The 23,493-nt window shown below is 42.6% G+C and overlaps 1 protein-coding gene across 2 annotated transcripts in view; it reads right to left on the minus strand.

Moving 5' to 3' along the window:
- The window catches only part of PHF3 (PHD finger protein 3), a 629,825-nt gene that overhangs the window by 214,046 nt on the left and 392,286 nt on the right, over positions 1-23,493 (minus strand). For both annotated transcript variants that reach the window (XM_069235742.1, XM_069235741.1), the window contains one exon: positions 308-455. In XM_069235742.1, coding sequence (XP_069091843.1) covers positions 308-455 — 148 coding nt within the window. The remainder of the gene's footprint in view (positions 1-307; positions 456-23,493) is intronic.

Here is a 23,493-nt window from a genome sequence, read left to right on the forward strand (position 1 = left end):
AGTAAAAGAAACTAAATAGGAAAATTAATCAGAGTTCCAAAAGTGACGTTTAAAAAAAAATCAAGCAGTTTATAAGCAGTAGAGATTTCCAAGGATGTGGGTGAATGTCCAATTGGCTGTTTTGTCTCAGGGAACCACAAATTAATGTAGTTATTATGTTGCCAGTGGATTAAAAACAAAAACAAAAAATAACAGCATCACACTGTGTCATCAACCTCGTACCCACTCAGATATATCAAACAACTCAGCATGCATACAAATCGTTACGTTTTGAAAAAACAACAACATGGTAGTGAAAGTGCAGTACCTTAGTTAAATGATCAAGAGAACCAGATACTGGGTAGGCCTTGATCACAAATTTTGCAACAGAAGGCATATTAATAAATCCTTTCCAGATGTAGGACAGCCGAGCAAGGAATGTAGTTTCGTCTTCAATTGCAACAGATTTCCTGGGTCTTAACAAAAAAATGCAATGTTAAGATGGTAATAGTAAAAAGTTGCTTAGCATAAGAAATTCAACCAAACAAGGGAAATATTAAGCAGTGATTATTATTATTGTTACAGTCCAATATAGCTAGCCATTTACGGATTAATGATATTTGGTGGTAATGTGCACTGATAAATCTTTGGCTGCAGCGGATATAAAAGATTAATGAGGATGGAATAGAAATAGAGAAATGGGTCTCCATTAGAGAGGTTATAAGCTAACAGTCACTGTTGTCAACTATACATTACAATTAAGGCTCTCAGTTTTCCGTTTTTACAGATTTTTTACAGATAAATACAGACAGAAAACAATGTGCTTCCTGTCTGTATTTATATTTAAAAGTGGGAAAATACTGAAAATTGTGCTTTTTTTGAGTGACTTGCCTTGCTGTCTTTCGTGAATTTCAGGCCAAAAGGTGAGCAGGTAGACAGCATAGGTAGTTAAAAAACAGGATGAGATTTCCTTAAATACAAGCATATGTTAACACATTTATGAAGTATAATGGTAATATACCTGTGGGTGTAATCTCTTATTAAGTCAAGTCAAACAAAACTTTATTCGACCTGTGCAGGTCACAAAAGAGAACACAATATAAAAAAAAAACTGAGATAAGAAACAAAATTCATAGCAATACATGGATAATCTAAATACACACTAATAATGAATTTTTAAAAAAGAGTTACATTACTCATTGTTTAAAAAATTAATTAGGTAAAACGAAGTGTGTCACACTATTGCATATTTTTAACACTAGGAAAGCTGGAGATTCCGACTCGATGACTGTTACGTCAACATGAACATTTGTGCTGATATAAATTGTAAGTCCGTATACTGTCCTACTTCTACCAGAGGGGGTAGCTAAATTGGGATAACATGCATACCCATCTTAAAATATAGGAGTAAGAAACCATGTTTCCTGCAGGGCAATTATCTCACGCTTAGGCTCTTGCCTAGTGGGATGGGGAAAGAGTTACAATGGCTAACTAGGGGAGCAGTTGGTCCTTGAGCGGATACACTGGCTGAAGTCCTTATTGACCAAGCCATATTTGAGTGTGATGGAGATAAGTGCTGTTGGGCCCGAAGGTGGAGAGGACGGGTACTTGGAAAATTAAACAGGGGGACTGGGGGAGAGGGGTGTCCCTGACTCTGGAAAAAGGAGGTTTATAGAACTATACTAATGGCAGCAACGTATTAGAGCTACTCAGAATTGTGTGACATTTAGCACTAAGCAACAAGTTACAGACCATCCATGGAAATCTAAAATTCACAACAATACAGTACATATATCCCCCGATGCGTCAGCAAGATTAGGCCAAATCCATGCACATCGCCGCACTAATAATATGTCTTTAGTGTTATAAGAAGAAAAACTCTGGCGACGCACTAGCCAGTGTAGGGTTCTGTTGAATAACTTGTCATAAGATTCCTGTTGACCTTTTTTGGAGGATTGCGATTATTTATTATATTTGGATGCGTATGAGTGCATGTTCATCAGTTAAATAAATGTGAACATGTGCCATTTTATGACTCCATTTATTCTCAAAACACAAAATAAATGTGAATAACTACCAATAAGATTACAAAAAAATGTGGCTAAATACAGACGGAAATGTCAAAAAACAAATACCATAAACAGGGAAGCCCTAATTATAATAGTGCTCAACAACAACTATTTGTAGAGATAAAAAGTGCTTAAACAGAAAAAAATATATTAACAAAATAATAACAAAAAAATAAGTCCAGGTGCTCAAACGTTTTCTTGAGATGCCACCACTCACTTATATCACTCATGCTGCCCATTTCCCTCCCCTGGCACAGACCACGTGCACCACAGGAGCCCCTCAAAGCAAAGCCTACCTTACTCAAAAGGAATACTTTGGTTTGCACCAAGAACATTTCGAAAAAGTGGGGTAGAATGTGAAAATGGGTCATAAAGGACAAACAATTATGGTGCAGAGGGCCACTAACACTCCTTGGTTTTGCCATTTGTTGCCACAGTGCTTGCTGCACTAATGATAACTATGACCTCCATTCTCTGTGTTGGTGAATCTTGCCCTGCTATAGCAAATGATGTGCCTCTTCAGCATGAAAAAAAGTTTGCTCTGTTGTTATTCGTACAACAACTGTTTGCAATGCTTCAGTGAAGCATAAGATATAATTCACAAAAAAAATGAATATATTAAATTCCTTGGCATTATACAAAACATAGCTTGAATGATTCATTAGGACAAAGCCTCTGATTACACAGACATACTCGGGACATGCTGAAAACCTACCTAGAAATGCATTCCGCCCACTGATTTCTATTAGCTTTGCCATTTTGTCACTCACATTTTCTTTCTTTCTATTTGCTGGCTTTTTTTTATTTAAGGCTGTCCAGCTTGTGTTAGCCCCTCCCACGGAGCACTACTGGTTTATGCCCTTTCTGATTGGGTCCTTTTTCTCTTTCAAGATTGTACACTTTTGGTAACTTTTTTCCTTTTTCATGCAGCACGCCATGCAAGTGTATATTTTTTAGTTTTTCAGCTACCTCTACTAGCTTTCAGACTCAGCTTGTTTCATCCACCCATGTTTAGCACTTCCTATATTGTTTATTTGATTCTAGATTACCACTATCACTTCCCCTGACAGCTTTATGTTTTTCATGCCCATCTGTTGGTGGAGAATCAATATAATGATTAAACTCTTTCTTTGTGATTGTGACACCCAGAAGGGTGCTTGGGGCTAGACCCATATACTGGGGTGAACATGGCCATGGCAGGTCTTACAGATGAGGTGGAGTCATGATTGATTAGGCAAATGGTGGGAAGGGGACCCAAGTCATTCACTCTGGACCCGAAAATTAGCTTAGAATATAAAGTGTCCTGTCTGGGGGCCAGTGTGGGTGGGAGGGGGGGTGTGCCCCACTCTGCTGCGCAGGTTCCTGACCCTTGTGCTATGTTTCTAGATGGCCTTAAAACCTTCTTTTGTTGGAATTTATTGTTTACTTACATGTTGAATTTGTCTGGAGGATGGCATCTACCACAGTACTCTGTACAATGGCCTACATTCATAGGACTTATATTCTACCTTTTAGTTTCAGATGATTAGCACTGTAGCTCTCAATATCAAGGACCTAAATGATCCAAACAAAAAGATGGCCATTTGGAAAGGTTTTCAGAAAGGCAACCGGACACAGTATGTATACAAGAAATCCACGTTTTAAAGAAGGATCAGTGGAAATTTAGATATAGTAAGTGTACCTTACAGCCTTTCGCTCTTCCACCCAAGCCAATTACTTTTTGCAGTTTTTGTAGGTGTAATCCTTGTGTTTCCAAATAGTAGCCAAGTTCCTAAGTCCTCAGGGGTGTTGCTAACTTTTTCTTTAAAAAGTTTTAAAAGTTGTGACAAAGTTTTCCAAAAGTCTCAAAAAGTTCTTGAAAATGTTTCTGAAAGTCACTTTGAGGAAAGAAAACATAGAACTCGACCTAGACAATCTGTTGAAACTCAGAAGAGATGCGCTGTAGGCACTGTGTTGGGACAGGAGGATTAACATGGGGGCTTCAGCTAAGAAGGATGATTGATGAGGGCCCTCAAAGATTGCGAGGAAGCCCACAGAGCTCCACTATAATAGATAATAACTTTATTGTATGATTACTTAAAATTATTGCAAAGATACAAACAAGAAAGAAAAAAAGGATAAAACAAGAATAAAAATCTGAAAAAGTGTATGAGTAAAATATGCGCCTAACAGTGCACTCCCACATAACAAATGGTCATCTGCCTATGTATAAAACAATATAGGCTGAATACTTTCAGTACAACTCACCTACTAACAACAGAAGAAATAATGTTAATAAGAACACTACTGTCGAGAGATAACATACTGCAATGAAATGCTACATTTTGACATAACGAACCCACTTTCGCCATTGTAAAATATAAAATGTGTACCTAGTTAGAAATCACCCACTGCAGTAATGTAATAAAAAACTGCACTATATCAGGTACTATCTTATTGCAGCATTAATAAAGGAGCTTGAAAAAGATGAAGAAGTTAAAGTGCATACCATCATTTCAGATCATCCTCTTGGAGTAAGAAGCTGCAAGGAGGTCTTAGTAAGTCATTAACAAGGGGTGCTAAAACAAGTAATAAAGTTTAAAATGCATAACACCCATACATGACCTCAATACTGGTCATCTACTTAACCAATGCTCATGCATTTTACCTATGTACCATATAACTGCAGCAAGGATGTTAAAGTATTCTGTGCAGTCCTAGGTAAAAATGTGCATTATCGTAGAATCAAAAATATGTAACTGGTGCACAAGGAGGCTCCTTTCGAGCAGTGCTGCCCCTCTTGATGCTAACTTTTGCAGATCCCGCACTTCCGGAAGGGCCCTGCCGGCTTCAGCAAAGAATTTCCTGAGAAAGGCAAGCTCCATGGGGACTACTGCTGTAAACATATATTTCAGGGCCTCTATATATGTACTCAACCCGCATTTTAAAAATAGAGGCTTTAGTAATAGGCATCTTTGTGAGGCCAATCCTGGGCAGCAACTTACAAGATGGATTAGTGATTCAGTATGATATATACACAAGGTGCATTGTTGCTGGAAATCATGTGAAAACTTCCAATGACATCTGTACTCCCATCAGCGCCACTAATATTCCTAATACTAGAAATGTATTTTTCCCCTGAGGCTTGCACCCCATGCTCTTTCAAAGTCCTTTTTAGCAGGGCCATCGTTTTAAGAGGGTCTTGCACGTGAGTAGTAGCCAAATCGAAGAATTCCTCAGCACTCCTTAGGTACTTAGCCCAGTTGCTGAAATTATCTTTAAAGATTGCTGTAAAGAAATGGCTCCCTGTTGCAGTTACCCCCCACTTTTTGCCTGATACTGATGCTAACTTGACTGAGAAGTGTGCTGGGACCCTGCTAACCAGGCCCCAGCACCAGTGTTCTTTCACCTAAAATGTACTTTTGATTCCACAATTGGCACACCCTGGCATCCAGGTAAGTCCCTTGTAACTGGTACCCCTGGTACCAAGGGCCCTGATGCCAGGGAAGGTCTCTAAGGGCTGCAGCATATCTTATGCCACCCTGGGGACCCCTCACTCAGCACAGACACACTGCTTGCCAGCTTGTGTGTGCTGATGAGAACAAAACGAGTAAGTCGACATGGCACTCCCCTCAGGGTGCCATGCCAACCTCACACTGCCTATGCAGTATAGATAAGTCACCCCTCTAGTAGGCCTTACAGCCCTAAGGCAGGGTGCACTATACCATAGGTGAGGGCACCAGTGCATGAGCACTATGCCCCTACAGTGTCTAAGCAAAACCTTAGACATTGTTAGTGCAGGGTAGCCATAAGAGTATATGGTCTGGGAGTCTGTCAAAAACGAACTCCACAGCTCCATAATGGCTACACTGAATACTGGGAAGTTTAGTATCAAACTACTCAGAATAATAAACCCACACTGATGCCAGTGTTGGATTTATTAAAAAATGCACACAGAGAGCATCTTAGAGATGCTCCCTGTATTTTACCCAATTGTTCAGTGCAGGACTGACTGGTCTGTGCCAGCCTGCTGCTGAGAGACGAGTTTCTGACCTCATGCGGTGAGAGCCTTTGTGCCCTCTGAGGACAGAAACAAAGCCTGCTCTGGGTGGAGGTGCTTCACACCTCCCCCCTGCAGGAACTGTAACACCTAGCAGTGAGCTTCAAAGGCTCAAGCTTTGTGTTACAATGCCCCAGGGCACTCCAGCTAGTGGAGATGCCCGTCCCCTGGACACAGCCCCCACTTTTGGCGGCAAGTCCAGGAGAGATAATGAGAAAAACAAGGAGGAGTCACTGGCCAGTCAGGACAGCCCCTAAGGTGTCCTGAGCTGAAGTGACTCTAACTTTTAGAAATCCTCCATCTTGCAGATGGAGGATTCCCCCAATAGGGATAGGAATGTGACCCCACCCTCAGGGCTAGTAGCCATTGGCTACTAACCCCCCAGATCTAAACACGCCCTTAAATTTAGTATTTAAGGGCTCCCCTGAACCTAAGAATTTAGATTCCTGCAACTTACCGAAGAAGAAGACTGCTGAGCTGAAAACCCCTGCAGAAGAAGAAAGAAGACACCAACTGCTTTGGCCCCAGTCCTACCGGCCTGTCTCCTGCCTTCTAAAGAAACCTGCTCCAGCGACGCTTTCTCAAGGACCAGCGACCTCTGAATCCTCAGAGGACTGCCCTGCTTCAAGAGGAACAAGAAACTCCAGAGGACAGCGGACCTGCTCCAAAAAGACTGCAACTTTGTTACAGAGGAGCAGATTTAAAGACCCCTGCAATCCCCGCAAGAAGCGTGAGACTTGCAACACTGCACCCGGCGACCCCGACTCGACTGGTGGAGAACCAACACCTCAGGGAGGACCCTCCGGCGGCTCCGAGACTGTGAGTAACCAAAGTTGTCCCCCCTGAGCCCCCAAAGCGACGCCTGCAGAGGGAATCCCGAGGCTCCCCCTGACCGCGACTGCCTGACTCTAAAATCCCGACGGCTGGAAAAGACCCTGCACCCGCAGCCCCCAGCACCTGAAGGATCGGAACTCCAGTGCAGGAGTGACCCCCAGGAGGCCCTCTCCCTTGCCCAGGTGGTGGCTACCCCGAGGAGCCCCCCCCTTGCCTGCCTGCACTGCTGAAGAGACCCCTTGGTCTCCCATTGATTTACATTGCGAACCCGACGCTTGTTTGCACACTGCACCCGGCCGCCCCCGCGCTTCTGAGGGTGTACTTTCTGTGTGGACTTGTGTCCCCCCCCGGTGCCCTACAAAACCCCCCTGGCCTGCCCTCCGAAGACGCGGGTACTTACCTGCTGGCAGACCGGAACCGGGGCACCCCCTTCTCTCCATTGAAGCCTATGCGTTTTGGGCACCACTTTGAACTCTGCACCTGACCGGCCCTGAGCTGCTGGTGTGGTGACTTTGGGGTTGCTCTGAACCCCCAACGGTGGGCTACCTTGGACCCCAATTTGAACCCCGAAGGTGGTTTACTTACCTGCAAAAACTAACATTACTTTACCTCCCCCAGGAACTGTGAAAATTGCACTGTGTCCACTTTTAAAACAGCTTATTGTGTTTTATGTAAAAAGTATATATACTACTGTGATTATTCAAAGTTCCCAAAGTACTTACCTGCAATACCTTTCAAATGAGATATTACATGTAGAATTTGAACCTGTGGTTCTTAAAATAAACGAAGAAAATATATTTTTCTATAACAAAACCTATTGGCTGGATTTGTCTCTGAGTGTGTGTTCCTCATTTATTGCCTGTGTGTATGTACAACAAATGCTGAACACTACTCCTTTGATAAGCCTACTGCTCGACCACACTACCACAAAATAGGGCATTAGTATTATCTCTTTTTGCCACTATCTTACCTCTAAGGGGAACTCTTGGACTCTGTGCATGATATTCCTTACTTTGAAATAGCACATACAGAGCCAACTCCCTACAATTGCTTTCAAGGACCCATGCAAGCTATCAGTGTTGGCCAAGCAAACTCAGTGATAGAATCCGATTGCATCCTTCTTGCATTCTATCTCTATCATTACTAGGTCAAATTCCAGACTTATCCCTGTGTGCCTAGTGAGTCCAGGAATCTGAAATATTTTCTTGTAGGTTTTTATGTGACAGTACTTGAGCAATGCGGTGAGCCTGCCAGAATATGCAAGATGGCCATAGGTGATCGCCTGTAATAATTTGTCATGATTACATCCCTAATTGCCTCTGCAGTCGGAGATTTAAGTCAATGATATAGTTTGGACAGGGCGTAGATATTGCTCTTCATTTTCGCTGCCAATGATGCTGCCTGATGTGAGATTTTGCTGGAGGCCTATATCCAAACTCCAAGATAGCGATATTTAGTTTCCGTCACTATTTTTAGCGGGCTGAGATTCCATTCCATGTGATGTTTTTTGGATTGGCGGCGAAAATCAGAACTTTAGTCTTTGCCGGATTTGCCCGTAAAGCATTTTTTAGGTTGTAGCAGTGCAATATATCCAGACCCCTTTTCAGCCCTATCCAAGTCTGGGCGAGCAGGACCAGGTCATCAGCAAACTGGATTATAGGGACCATAGTCCGACCCAGTTTCGGTGGGGAATGTATTCCCTTTAAGTAACTCTGCACCCAGGTCGGCCATATAAAGATTGAAAAGAGTGAGGGTGATAACATAGTCTTGTTTTAAGACTCTGTTAGTATAAATGTTCTCTGCTGCATGCGTTTAGGATATTTTAATTCACACCCATGTGAAAGAATATAGCAGAGTTATGGACGTTAGCAACTTTTTAGGTCTCCCTCAAGAATCTAGTTTATTCCAGTGGGAATGGCGTTTTACACCATCCAAAGCAGCACTATAGTCAATGAAGCAAGCAAATAGTGGAGGGGATGAAGACTTCTGTGCCCTGGCACCCAAGTGTGAAAGAGCACGTACCTTATCCATAGTGGAAGAACTGAATCTGAACCCGGTCTGATACATGGGTATAATACATGGGTATGATGTTATTTTCCATGATCCAGTTTTCAAGCTCTTGTAAGAGCACATTTGCAAAGGCATTACTGTCCATATCCAATAATGCTATCAACCTATCATTTTCGGGTCTACTATACAGGAGTAGAGCTGATGAATAAGCTGTACAAAGTTGGTACTGTTTCCTGTTGTACAGTTTGTTGTTGCCACAAAGGATTCTTGCAGGTGCTTGTTTGTAAGAAGCTCCAGAAAATCCCAGAGCACTGTAATGCATTTTAAGGAACTGTTCGCAGTCAAGTTCTCTGATAGGCATGATGTATACATGCTCACTATAATTCATGATGAGTGCACTTCCCCTGTGAAGGGAAATGGCTCCCTGTTGCGGTTCCCCCCCCACTTTTTGCCTGATATTGATGCTGACTTGACTAAGAAATGTGCTGGGACCCTGCCAACCAGGCCCCAGCACCAGTTTTCCTTCACTAAATATGTACCTTTGTCTCCACACCTGGCACACCCCTGGCACACAGTTAAGTCCCTTGTAGATGGTACCAGTGGTACCAAGGGCCCTGTGACCAGGGAAGGTACCTAAGGACTACAGCGTGTGTTGTGCCACCCTAAGGGAACCCTCACCTAACGCATGCACACTGCCATTGCAGATTGTGTGTGTTGGTGGGGAGAAAAATGCAAAGTCGACATGGCATCCCCCGAGGATGCCATGCACACAAAATACTGCCTGTGGCATAGGTAAGTCACCCCTCTAGCAGGCCTTAAAGCCCTAACACAGGGTGCACTATACCACAGGTGAGGGCATAGCTGCATGAGTAATATGCCTCTACAGTGTAAGTCTATTCTTAGACATTGTCAGTCCAGTGTGGCCATATTAAGTATACGGTCTGGGAGTTTGTCAAAACGAACTCCACAGTTGCATAATGGCTACACTGAGTACTGAGAAGTTTTATATCAAACTTCTCAGAATAATAAACCCACACCGATGCCAGTGTTGGATTGATCAGTATAGGGAAAGGTGCAGAAGACATTGTGACGCGAAGGGTTAATTAGCTTGAGCAGTGTAGATGAGCGTGATGACTGCTGAAACCCCCGAACAACGTGGAAAAGTTCATGATATTATTTTCAAGCTTATTTGTGTAGAAGACTCCGTCTCAACCTTGAGAACGAGAGTACAGTGAGAAGATGGAATGAAAACAAAGGCTGGGGAAGGGCAGAGCAGCCAAGTGCTGATAACATAGCTAGAAAATGCCAGAAAGAGATAGAATCCAAGCTTCGAGTTATTTAAGCACTGGAGTGCGGGTGAGGGATTTGAAGCTCGCAGATGGGGTTGTGAAAGCTGCCATGGCCCAGCGCTGCCTCCCTGTTTTGCTGTTCAGAGACCGTGACGCTTGAGGGGGAGAGAGGTCCAAGCAGGCGGTAGAGGGCTTCCCAGCATTTCGTGGACTAAGTTCCACACAGGGATGAAAGGCCTTTGTTTCTACGCTCTATTATTATGATTGATTATTATGCTTGCACTGTGTTTATAATCTGAAGTATTCAGCTCATTTATATTTTGCTTTCTGAACATCGTAGTGTGAGCTTGCTGCAGTAATTGAAACATGCATTTAGGTATGCAGTTAATCAAAGCTAATCTGAAGTAATCAGCTTGTTTATATTTTGCTTCCTGAACATCGTAGTGTGATGCATTTTGGTATACAGTTAATCAAAGCTTGTATCTATAAATGAACTCTTTGCTTATATATATATATACACAGATGCTCTTTGTAGTGTACTCATATATAAATAGATGCTTTTCATTGCTATTCTTATTCTACTATTGTTGATGTGCTAAATACATATATTCACCTGAAATTCTAGTAAAGCTATATTGTATTCATAATTGGCGTGTGGTCCTTCATTGAGCGTCCTTATTGACTTATACCGAACAGGTGTCAACCAGTCACCTGGATAAGACATGGATTTATTAAAAAATGCACACAGAGGGCATCTTAGAGATGCCCCTTGTATTTTACCCAATCCTTCACTGCAGGACTGACTGACCCCATGGGCTGAGAGCCTTTGTGTTCTCTGAGTCCAGAAACAAAGCCTGCACTGGGTGGAGCTGCTTCACACCTCTCCCCTGCAGGAACTGTAACACCTAGTGGTGAGCCTCAAAGGCTCAGGCTTTGTGTTACAATGCCCCAGGGCACTCCAGCAAGTGGAGATGCCCACCCCCTAGACGTAGCCCCCACTTTTGGAGATAATGAGAAAAACAAGGAATAGTCGCACTCCAGCCAGGACAGCCCCTAAGGTGTCCTGAGCGGAGGTGACCCCTGCCTTAGGAAATCCTCCATCTTGTTTTGGAGGATTCCCCCAACAGGATTAGGGATGTGCCCTCCTCCCACAGGGAGGAGGCACAAAGAGGGTGTAGTCACCCTCAAGGACAGTAGCCATTGGCTACTGCCCCCCAGACCTAAACACACCCCTAAATTGAGTATTTGGGGTGACCCTGAACCCAGGAAATCAGATTCCTGCAACCTGAAGAAAGAAGAAGGCCTGCTGACCTGAAAGCCCTGCAAAGACGACGGAGACAGCAACTGACTTGGCTCCAGCCCTACCGGCCTGTCTCCAGACTCAAAAGACCTGCACAGCGACGCATCCACCGGGACCAGCAACCTCTGAGGACTCACAGGGCTGACCTGCACTTAAAGGACCAAGAACCTCCCGAGGACAGTGTCTCTGTCCACAAACGGCAACAAAATTGCAACAAAGAAGCAACTTTAAAGAGACTTTCACTTCCCTCCAGAAGCGGGGGTTTTCACACTCTGCACCCTACGGCCCGGCTCGAGTTCAGGACAACCAACACTGCAGAGAGGACGCCCAGGTGACTCAATCGATGTGGACACCCTGAGTCGACCTCCTTGCACCCCCACAGCAACACCTGCAGAGAGGATCCAGAGGCTCCCCCTGACCACATCTGCCTGGTAACAAAAGAACCCGACGCCTGGACCAAACACTACACCCGCATCCCCAGGACAGAGAGGAACCACCTACCAGTGCAGGAGCGACCGTCAGGCGGCCCTCATCCTAGCCCAGTTGGTGGCTGGACCAAGAAGCCCCCTGTACCCTGCCTGAATCGCCAGAGTGAACCCCGGGCCCTCCATTGTTTTCTACGACAAACCTGACGCCTACTTTGCACACTGCACCCGGCCGCTCCTGTGATGCTGAGGGTGTGTTTTGTGTGCTTGTGTGTGTCCCCTCCCCCAGTGCTCTACAAAACCCCCCTGGTCTTCTTCCTGAGGACGCAGGTACTTACCTGCTAGCAGACTGGAAAAGGAGCACACCTGTTCTCCATAGGAACCTATGTTATTTGGGCCCTCCTCTGACCTCTGCACCTGACCGGCCCTGTGTTGCTAGTGCGGTGGCTTTGGGGCTGCCTTGAACCCCCAACAGTGAGCTGCCTGTGCCCAGGAGACTGAACTTGTAAGTGCTTTACTTACCTGAGAAACTAACCAATACTTACCTCCCCCAGGAACTGTTGATTTTTGCACTCTGTCCACTTTGAAAATAGTTTATTACCATTTTTGCCAAAACTGTGTATACTACGGTTTTAATTCAAAGTTCCATACTTACCTGTGTGAAGTACCTTACAATTTATGTACTTACCTAAAATTTGAATCTTGTGGTTCTAAAAATAAATTAAGAAAATATATTTTTCTATACAAAAACTATTGGCCTGGAGTTAAGTCTTTGAGCGTGTGTTCACATTTATTGCCTTTGTGTATACAACAAATGCTTAACACTACCCTCTGATAAGCCTACTGCTCGACCACACTACCACAAAATAGAGCATTAGTATTATCTAATTTTGCCACTATCAGCCTCTAAGGGGAACCTTTGGACTCTGTGCAAACTATCTCTCACTTTGAGATAGTAAATACAGAGCCACCTTCCTACACCCTGCCACAGTTTGAGATCAGATGGATAAAACTCACAAGCCCCCCTGTATACTTGATAACAACAACTAAATGGACAGTGTGGATAAGAATGACCAGGTTTCTCAGCCATACAATGTGAGTCGTAAAACTCACACTTGGTATAAGAAACTGTTTACCCACTTCATCCAGATGGGAACATACAATATGTATGTTGTTTATCATCCGACCACAAAAGGAAGACTCATGTCTTTCTTCGACATTCAGTTGACTATCACTGAAAGTCTTACTGCTACAGAAGCAGCAGCCTCCAATTCATATGCTTTGGAGGACATGGAAAGGCTGCAGGATTAAAACTTTGCTGGTTGCATTACTGAAACAGCTGAAAAGACTCAACCATGTCATCATTACAGAGTCTGCACTAAGCAAGGAAGGAGAGAGAGAGAGGAGAGACGTGTTTGCTGTTCCCATTGCCCATCTTAGCCTGCTCTGTGTTTTCCCACTTGCTCTTATGTAGTAGCATACAAAATAGAACAGGCCTCAACAAATCTATTCCCCAGCTCACTAAAGCAAGTTATTTTTATTAGGTCAAGCTATTTTTTAGGACCTATTCACCACTTCTGGAGAGTTGACAAAGAACAGGTGTTCTGTTCAGTCAGAAACTTTAGGAGCAATAAAGAGCCTTGACATTACGTCCTTGACATTTGCTGTGTTCAGAGACAGAGGTCAGTTTGTCTTGCAATTAATTTTGCTTCTGACTGCAGAGGTCCGGGATTTAGTCAGGTTTTTCCTAACATATAACATTTAAATAGCTAAGTCAACTGTACAAACATTTCACAATATATTTCAGTAATTGTGAAAGACCATTGTCTGTATGTCTGTGTGATGAAAACAATATGATAAAAGGATGAAAACAAATCAGAACACTTTACTTGGTGATATGCAAAGAATAAATGTTTTCTGAAACCCGATTTTCACAGATTGCTAATACATTACATAGTTTTATTAGTAAAGCTGCAAGTTAGTGGGAAGTTTTTTGGAAATTTCTTGGAATGTTCCAGTCTGTAAATGACAGTGTGCGACCAAATCATGTTTTAGTAATACATGTATTAAAAGTGAGTGTTTAAAAATAAACCTAGAAACAGTCCTGCCCTGGTAGCAATGCTATTAATAAACTAAGAGACAAGTAATGGATTGTGTCGCCTATATGTGGGTTAGATTCTTTTTATACATAGAGCAAACGTTTAGTCTATTCATTCAAACAAAGAAGTCTTTTTTGTACAGCAGAAACGCTGAGCTCACATATTTAAAGGTACGCTCATATGTGACAATGAAGAAAAAGGTGACTGGCAACTAAAATATTTGTCTAGGATCACACAATTTGAGACCCGTTAATGGGTCAAGTACATTATAGTTATGGTTGAGTAGGTTATTCAAGTTACTTGACCTGCAGTTCTAGCAAAATTTTTATGATTTTTCGAGGTCTGGTGAATAACTGGGAAATTGACTGAGGAGGAGCTGGTATAGGGAAAACCTTTCAGTGGCTGTGCATGGATGACTACCTTCCATGTGCTACTATTTCACTAGGCAAGCAGCCGTATAATTTTTGTTCCTCTACTGGGGGAAATCATGAACCTTTTTTATGGCCTATTCGATACCTGTCAGAGCACACACCTGAATAATTGGTTTCACAGAAGCAGAGGGCAGACTAGCTCCAAATGCCTCTAAAAGAACCACCTCAACTCTCCTAAGGGTTAACAATACTACTGGAGGTCAAAAGAGTTTAAAAGTGGGGAAGGGTATGGAGAGAGATACGAAGACACTGCCTTGTCTTGTTTCTGAATTACTCACTCTTGCTCTCCAGATTTATTCTTTTCTTCTATTCTGTCTTTTGGTAGTTGTTGAGGAGTGATTATGAACTGCAAAAAATATATTAAACAATCATTATTCATAAATTATTCTATATGTGTCATCTCTAATAAATGTATTATTTATGCTCTAAACATTTACAACCTTATATAACTAATTTAAAAATGGCTTTAGGTCCTCCTCTGAATTTAGGTGAGCACTACATCATGTTGTAAATGTGTCATAAGGTCTTAGCAGCACCTTAAGTTCCTTTTGTTATGCCCTTCAATTGTAATTTCTCTATTAGATTAGCTCTTAATTTTTCAGGTGTGTGTTATGATGTATCTATATTATGCACATGTAGCTGCTTTACATATATCAGCCATTGGTATGTTTCCTAAAAAAGCCATTGTTGCACCTTTCTTTCTTGTAGAATGTGTTTTAGCAGTGACAAAGTTGTCTTTTTGCTTTGATATAACATGTCTGTTTACATCGAACAACCCATCTTGCTAAACCTTGTTTTGATATAGGATTGCCTGTATGTGATTGCTGGAAAGCTACAAAAAGTTGTTTTGTTTTCCTGAACTGTTTAGTTCTGTCTATGTAATACATAAGAGCTCTTTTGAGATCTAGTGTATGCAGAGCTCTTTCTGCCACAGAATCTGGCTGTGGAAAGAAGACTGGCAATTCTACTGTTTGACTGATGTGAAATGGTGAGAATACTTTTGGTAGGAATTTTTTATTTGTTCTTAGTACAACCTTGTGTTTGTGTACTTGGAAAAAAAGGTTCTTCAAGAGTGAAAGCCTGTATTTCACTTACCCTTCTTAAAGAAGTAATTGCCACAAGGAAGGCAACCTTCCATGTTAGAAATTGAATTTGGCAAGAGTGCATAGGTTCAAAAGATGGTCCCATAAGTCTTGTAAGGACTATATTTAAATTCCAAGATGGAACTGGTGGTGTTCTTGGTGGAATGATGCGTTTTAACCCTTCCATGAAAGCTTTAATAACAGGAACTCTAAATAAAGAACTATGTTGAATAGTTTGTAAATATGCAGATATTGCAGAAAGGTGTATTTTTGAGGAGGAAAAAGCTAAATTTGATTTTTGTAAATGAAATAAGTAACATATAATGTCCTGTATTGATGCTGTAAGAGGATCTATGGTTTTAGATTGACAGTAGTAGACAAATCTTTTCCACTTGTTTGCATAGCACTGTCTAGTAGGGGGTGTTCGTGCTTGTTTAATGTCTTCCATCATTCTGATGGGAGTTTTAAATATCCAAATTCTATGACTTCAGGAGCCAAATCGCTAGATTGAGAGCATTGGGGTCTTGATGTCTGATTTGTCCTTTGTTTTGTTTTAGTAAATCTGGTCTGCATGGGAGTTTGGAGTGAGGTACTACAGATAGATCTAGTAGTGTTGTGTACCACGGCTGACGTGCCCATGTTGGTGCTATGAGTATCATGCTGAGTGAAGTTTGACGCAACTTGTTGACTAGAAACGGAAGGAGTGGGAGAGGGGAAAAAGCGTAAGCAAATATCCCTGACCAGTTGATCCACAGAGCATTGCCCCTGGATAGGGGGATGTGGGTATCTGGATGCAAAGTTTTGGCATTTTGCGTTTGCGCTGGTGGTGAACAGATCCTATGTCTGGTGTTCCCCACTGATGAAAGTATTTTTTAAGTACTTGAGGGTGAATCTCCCACTCGTGTGTCTGTTGATGATTTCTGCTGAGAGCATCTGCTAATTGGTTGTGTATCCCTGGAATGTACTGTGCTACCAGGTGAATTTGGTTGTGTAGTGCCCATTTCCAAATTTTTTGAGTTAGGAGGGAGAGTTGGGGCAAACGTGTCCCTCCTTGTTTGTTTAGATAATACATGGTGGTCATGTTGTTTGTTTTGATCAAGACATTTTTGTGAATAAGGACAGGCTGAAAAGCTTTGAGTGCTAGGAAGACAGCTAACAGCTCTAAGTGATTTATATGTAGCTGTTTGTGTTGGGCATCCCATTGTCCTTGAATGTTGTGATTGTTGAGGTGAGCTCCCGAGCCAATCATTGATGCATCTGTTGTAAGTATGATCTGAGGCACAGGGCCTTGAAATGGCCGCCCTTTGTTTAGAATTCCACCACTGAAGGGACATGTATGTTTGGCGGTCTATCAACACTAGATCTTGAAGTTGATCCTGTGCTTGTGACCATTGTTGTGCAAGGCACTGTTGCAAGGGCCCCAAGTTTTGTCTTGCTTGTGGAACAATTGCAATACACAATGCCATCATGCCTAATACTTTCATCACATATTTGACAGTGTACCGTTGACCTGTCTGTATTTGTGCCAATATACTGTGAAAAGCTTGTATTCTTTGCGTTATTTGGACTTGCAAGCGCTTTTTGAGTATTTAGTATTGCCCCTAAATACTTCTGAATTTGCGCAGGTTGTAGTTGTGACTTTTGGTAGTTTATGGAGAACCCCAACGTGTGCAGGGTTTGTATTACATAATGCGCATGGTTTTGACACTGTGTATGACTGTTTGATTTTATTAGCCAATCGTCTAGATATGGAAAGACATGAATGTGTTGTCTTCTTAGGTAGGCTGCGACTACCGCCAGGCATTTTGTGAATACCCTTGGAGCTGTTGTTATTCCAAAGGGTAACACTTTCAACTGATAATGCTTTCCTTGAATGACAAGCCTGAGAGATTTTCTGTGCGCAGGATGGATGGGTACGTGAAAATATGCATCTTTGAGGTCTAATATTGCCAGGAATCGTGTTGCTTAAGTAGTGGGATAACATCCTGTAGTGTCACCATATGAAAGTGTTCTGACAGGAAGTAAAAACTGAGGGTTCTGAGATCTAATATTGGCCTTAAGGTTCCATCCTTTTTGGGAATGAGGAAATACAGTGAGTAAACTCCTGTCCCTATTTGATTTTATGGCACAGCTTCTATTGCTTGTTTGATTAATAGAGATTTGACTTCTTCCTGCAAAATAGTGATATGGTCTGTGCATACCCTGCATGGTTTTGGTGGAGTTTGTATCAATTCTAGGCAATAGCCATTGCGGATAATTGATAATACCCAGCTGTCTGTGGTAATGTTTAGCCAATTGTTGTAGAACTTGTTCAGTCTTCCCCCCATAAGGGAGGTGTGAATTGGAAAGGAATGGCACAAGTCACTGTTTACTTTGTTGTGAGGCTTGTTTTGGTGTTTGATATTTTCCACTGCCTCTGGGGTACTGGCCTCTATAAGTGCTTTTGAAACCACCTCATTAGTATAGAGGTTGGTAGGCCGACTTTGGCTGTGAAGTGGATGCCTCAGCAGTTTGGGCTCTAAATCCACCTCTAAATTGGGGTTTACGAAAGGATCCCCTGTATTGTGTGGTATAGAGTGCATCCATGGCTTTTGCAGTGTCTGTATCCTTTCTCATCTTTTCAATAGCAGTGTCAACTTCAGGGCCGAAATGCTGTTTTTGGTTGAATGGCATATTCAACACTGCCTGTTGCATTTCCGGTTTGAATCCTGAAGACCTAAGCCATGAATGTCTCCTTATGGTTCTGGCTTCTGTATTTGAAGAGTCTAGGGCCGACCTAATCTGAATGTTAGTGATGGCTTGCCCATCTGTTGTGCCTTTTTTGCTGTTCCTTGGGGAGATGCTGGATTATATCTTTCATCTCGACCCAGTGGGCCCTGTCATATCTAGCCAACAATGGCTGAGAGTTGGCTATTCTCCACTGGCTGGCTGCCTGAGATGCCACCCTTTTCCGAGAAGCATCAAACTTCCTACTCTCTTTGTGTGGTGGGGGTGCATCACCTGACGACTGTGAACTTGCTCTCTTCCTGGCAGAGCTTACAACTACTGAGTCTGGAGGTAGTTGTTGGGTAATATAGACAGGATCGGAAGGAGGTGGCTTATATTTTTTCTCCACTCTAGGAGTAATTATCCCTGCCTTTACTGGCTCTTTAAATATCTGGTCAGCATGTTTTAGCATGCCGGGGAGCATAGGAAGCGACTGATATGTTGCATGCATGGAGGTGAGTGTATTAAATAAAAATAATCCTCTAATGGCTCATTATGCATGTTGACGTGATATGTTGCAGCCCTAGCTATCACCTGAGTGTAGCCTATACTATCCTCTGGTGGTGAAGGCTTAGAGGGATAGCAATCTGGGTTATTGTCTGGAATGGGGTCTGGGTCATAAAGATCCCATAGATCCACATTGTCCTGCTGCGAATCAAATGAGTGCGATGGTGACTGTATAGGTGTAGGACTGGTAGGAGGAGAGATATGTAGATGTGGAGAGTGAGGAGACTGAGGAGGAGAAAATTCAGGAGGTGGAGGTCTCACCTTTGTTTTGGCACTTTAGCTGGAGGCTGTGTAGTGTCCAATTCCTCCTGAAAGGTTATTTTCCTTTTTGGTTTTGGAGGAGGTGCGGTTAAAATTCTGCCAGTTTCTTTATGGATATGAATCCTGGCTTGCCTTTTCATCCATTGCTTCTATTTGTGAGTCCTCCTCAATAATTTTGTGGCTTTCTTCAAGTGCTTGTGAAAGTCCATGCTCCTCAGTATAAATAGTTTTTTTCGGCTCCAAAGCTGGCTTTTTCGGTATCAAAAAAGATGGGGTTGAAGCTAGTCTCTGCTCCAAAAATGATTTTCGAGATTTCGACTCAGAAGAACGGTGTTTGCTCGGTTCGGAGACGGAGCTTCAGCTCGAGTCCGATGGCTTCGGAGGGGTGGCCTTTTTCGGTGCCGAGCTGGTGGGTTGGTCACCAAGCGTTTTCTTTTGGGTCGACCCATGGCCTTCCGGCAGTGGCGTTCCCAAGGCATTATGTTTGGGCTTAGATGACACAGGGGCAGGTGTACTCATGTGCTATCCTGCTGTGACCGGTCTGTCCTCCTCGGAATCATGGTCGGAGTCGGATCTTCGAACGGAGACTGCGGTCTGCATGATTTCTTCCTCTTCGATGTCGGTGCTCTTTGATGCCATCTCGAGTCTCCGTGCTCTTCTGTCTCTCAGCATCTTTTTCGACAGGAAGGATCTGAAGGCCTTGCACTTTTCTTCCCCATGGTCGGGGGAAAGGCAGAGATTACAGACGAGGGGTTTGTCCGTATTAGGGAATTTAGCGTGGCGGCGAGGACAGAATCAGAATGGAGTCCGATCCATGAGGCTTGCACGCAGTTGGCCCGACGAGGCCAGAGTTGGGCGCGTGCCCCAACGGGCGAGTAATGATGTTTGTTTCGAAGGTACGGAAGTGACGATCGAAGGTGTAATGCAATTGAAAACAATACCGACGAGAAATGAAGAGTTTTAAGCTTTCCCGAATCGAACTATCGGAGCGAAAGGAAACACGTCCGAACCCGATGGCGGAAAGAAAACAATCTAAAATGGAGTTGATCCTGATGCGCAATGGAGCCGAAGAGGACTTGGATCCCGTGACTTGAAAACACTTCTTCGAAGAAAAACAACTTGTAACACTCCAAGCCCAACACTAGATGGCAGACGTATGCACAGCATGTGTATCTGCAGTGACACATGCCATTGAACATATACACACATATATATATATCTATATACACACACACACACATATATATATATATATATATATATATATATATACACACACACACACACACTGGGTAAGTGACATTTTATATATATATATATATATATATGGAAAATGTCACTTACCCAGTGTACATCTGTTCGTGGTATGAGACGCTGCAGATTCACATGCTGTGCATATCCCGCCATCTAGTGTTGGGCTCGGAGTGTTACAAGTTGTTTTTCTTTGAAGAAGTCTTTTTGAGTCACGAGATCGAGGGACTCCTCCCATTTCGGCTCCATTGCACATGGGCGTCGACTCCATCTTAGATTGTTTTCCCCGCAGAGGGTGAGGTAGGAGTTGTGTATATAGTAATAGTGCCCATGCAATGGAGTAAGTATGTATGTACATAATGTGATTAAAAGTGTTATATTTACAAATGTACAAGTTTATTTTTATCAACTTATAACGGCTACAGGCTCCCAGGGAGGTGGGAGGGCGCATGTGAATCTGCAGCGTCTCATGCCACGAACAGATGTACACTGGGTAAGTGACATTTTCCGTTCGATGGCATGTGTAGCTGCAGATACACATGCTGTGCATGGACTAGTAAGCAGTTATCTCCCCAAAAGCGGTGGTCTAGCCTGTAGGAGTTAAAGTTGTTTGAAATAATGTTCGTAATACTGCCTGTCCTACTGTGGCTTGTTGTGTTGTTAACACATCCACACAGTAATGTTTAGTGAATGTATGAAGCGTAGACCATGTGGCTGCCTTACATATTTCTGTCATTGGTATATTCCCTAGAAAGGCCATTGTGGCGCCTTTCTTTCTAGTAGAGTGTGCCTTAGGTGTAATAGGCAGTTCTCTTTTTGCTTTAACATAACAGGTTTGAATACATTTAACTATCCATCTAGCAATGCCTTGTTTGGATATTGGATTCCCTGTATGAGGTTTTTGGAAAGCTACAAACAATTGTTTTGTTTTGCGAAATTGTTTGGTTCTATCAATGTAATACATTAGTGCTCTTTTAATGTCTAATGTATGTAATGCTCTTTCAGCTACAGAGTCTGGTTCTGGAAAAAAACACTGGGAGTTCCACTGTTTGGTTTAAGTGGAACGGTGATATAACTTTTGGCAAAAAATTTGGATTTGTGCGTAAAACCACTTTATGCTTGTGTATTTGTATAAAGGGTTCCTGTATGGTAAAAGCTTGTATTTCACTTACTCTTCTGAGACTTGTGATAGCTATTAGGAAGGCTACTTTCCAGGTTAAGTATTGCATTTCACACGAGTGCATGGGTTCGAATGGCGGACCCATGAGTCGTGTTAATACAATATTGAGGTTCCACGAAGGAACTGGCAGTGTTCTTGGTGGAATGATCCTTTTTAGACCCTCCATAAATGCTTTTATGACTGGGATTCTAAATAGTGAAGTTGAATGTTTAATTTGCAGATAGGCAGAAATTGCTGTGAGATGTATTTTAATGGATGAAAAAGCTAACAGACTTTGTAAGTGTAGTAAGTAGCTTACAATGTTTTTTGCGGACGCGTGTAATGGTTGAATTTGATTATTATGACAGTAATAAACAAATCGTTTCTATTTATTTGCGTAGCAATGTCTTGTAGTAGGTGTTCTAGCCTGTTTGATGACCTCCATACATTCTTTTGTAAGGTCTAGATGTCCGAATTCTAAGACTTCAGGAGCCAGATTGCTAGATTGAGCGATGCTGGATTCGGGTGTCTGATCTGTTGTTTGTGTTGAGTTAACAGATCTGGTTTGTTTGGTAGTTTGATATGAGGCACTACTGACAGGTCTAGTAGTGTTGTGTACCAAGGTTGTCGTGCCCAAGTTGGTGCTATTAGTATTAGTTTGAGTTTGTTTTGACTTAATTTGTTTACTAGATACGGAAGGAGTGGGAGAGGGGGAAAAGCGTAAGCAAATATCCCTGACCAACTCATCCATAACGCATTGCCCTTGGAGTGAGGCTGTGGGTACCTGGATGCGAAGTTTTGGCATTTTGCGTTTTCTTTTGTTGCAAATAGGTCTATTTGCGGTGTTCCCCATTTTTGGAAGTAGGTCTGTAGTATCTGGGGATGAATTTCCCATTCGTGGATTTGTTGGTGATCTCGACTGAGATTGTCTGCCAACTGGTTTTGAATTCCTGGGATGTATTGCGCTATTAGGCGAATGTGATTGTGAATTGCCCAATGCCAAATCTTCTGTGCTAAGAGACAAAGTTGTGATGAGTGTGTCCCTCCCTGTTTGTTTAAGTAATACATTGTTGTCTGTTTTGACAAGAATGTGTTTGTGGGCTATTAGTGGTTGAAATGCTTTCAACGCTAGAAACACTGCTAGTAATTCTAGTTGATTTATATGAAGTTGTTTCTGCTGAGTGTCCCATTGTCCCTGGATGCTGTGTTGGTTGAGGTGTGCTCCCCACCCTACCATGGAAGCATCTGTTGTGATTACGTATTGAGGCACTGGAACTTGGAAAGGCCGCCCTTGGTTTAAATTTACAGGATTCCACCATTGAAGCGAGGTGTGTGTTTGGCGGTCTATCAACACTAGATCTTGAAGTCGACCCTGTGCTTGTATCCATTGTGTTGCTAGGCACTGTTGTAAGGGCCGCATGTGTAATCTTGCGTTTTGACAATGGCTATGCATGAGGACATTATGCCTAGTAGTTTCATCACTAATTTTACCTTATACTTTTGGTTTGGGTGCATGCTTTGTATTACGTTTTGAAATGCTTGTACCCGTGGAGTGGCAATCCCTTTTTCGTGTTGATTGTTGCTCCTAAGTATTGTTGTATTTGACACGGCTGTAAGTGTGATTTTTGGTAGTTTAGTGAGAACCCTAGTTTGTGAAGGGTTTCTATGACGTTTTTTGTGTGTTGAAGACACTGTTTCTGAGTGCTGGTTTTGATTAACCAATCGTCTAGATACGGGAATACGTGTATATGCTGTCTTCTGATATGTGCAGCTACTACTGCAAGGCATTTTGTAAATACCCTTGGTGCTGTTGTTATCCCGAATGGTAACACTTTGAATTGGTAATGTACTCCTTGGATTACAGACCTTAAGTATTTTCTGTGGGAAGGATGTATAGGTATATGGAAGTAAGCATCTTTGAGGTCTAATGTTGACATGTAGTCTTGTTGTTTGAGTAACGGGATTACGTCTTGAAGTGTCACCATGTGAAAG

The sequence above is a fragment of the Pleurodeles waltl genome, chromosome 5 (genome assembly GCF_031143425.1).
Source record: "Pleurodeles waltl isolate 20211129_DDA chromosome 5, aPleWal1.hap1.20221129, whole genome shotgun sequence".
NCBI lineage: Eukaryota > Metazoa > Chordata > Amphibia > Caudata > Salamandridae > Pleurodeles > Pleurodeles waltl.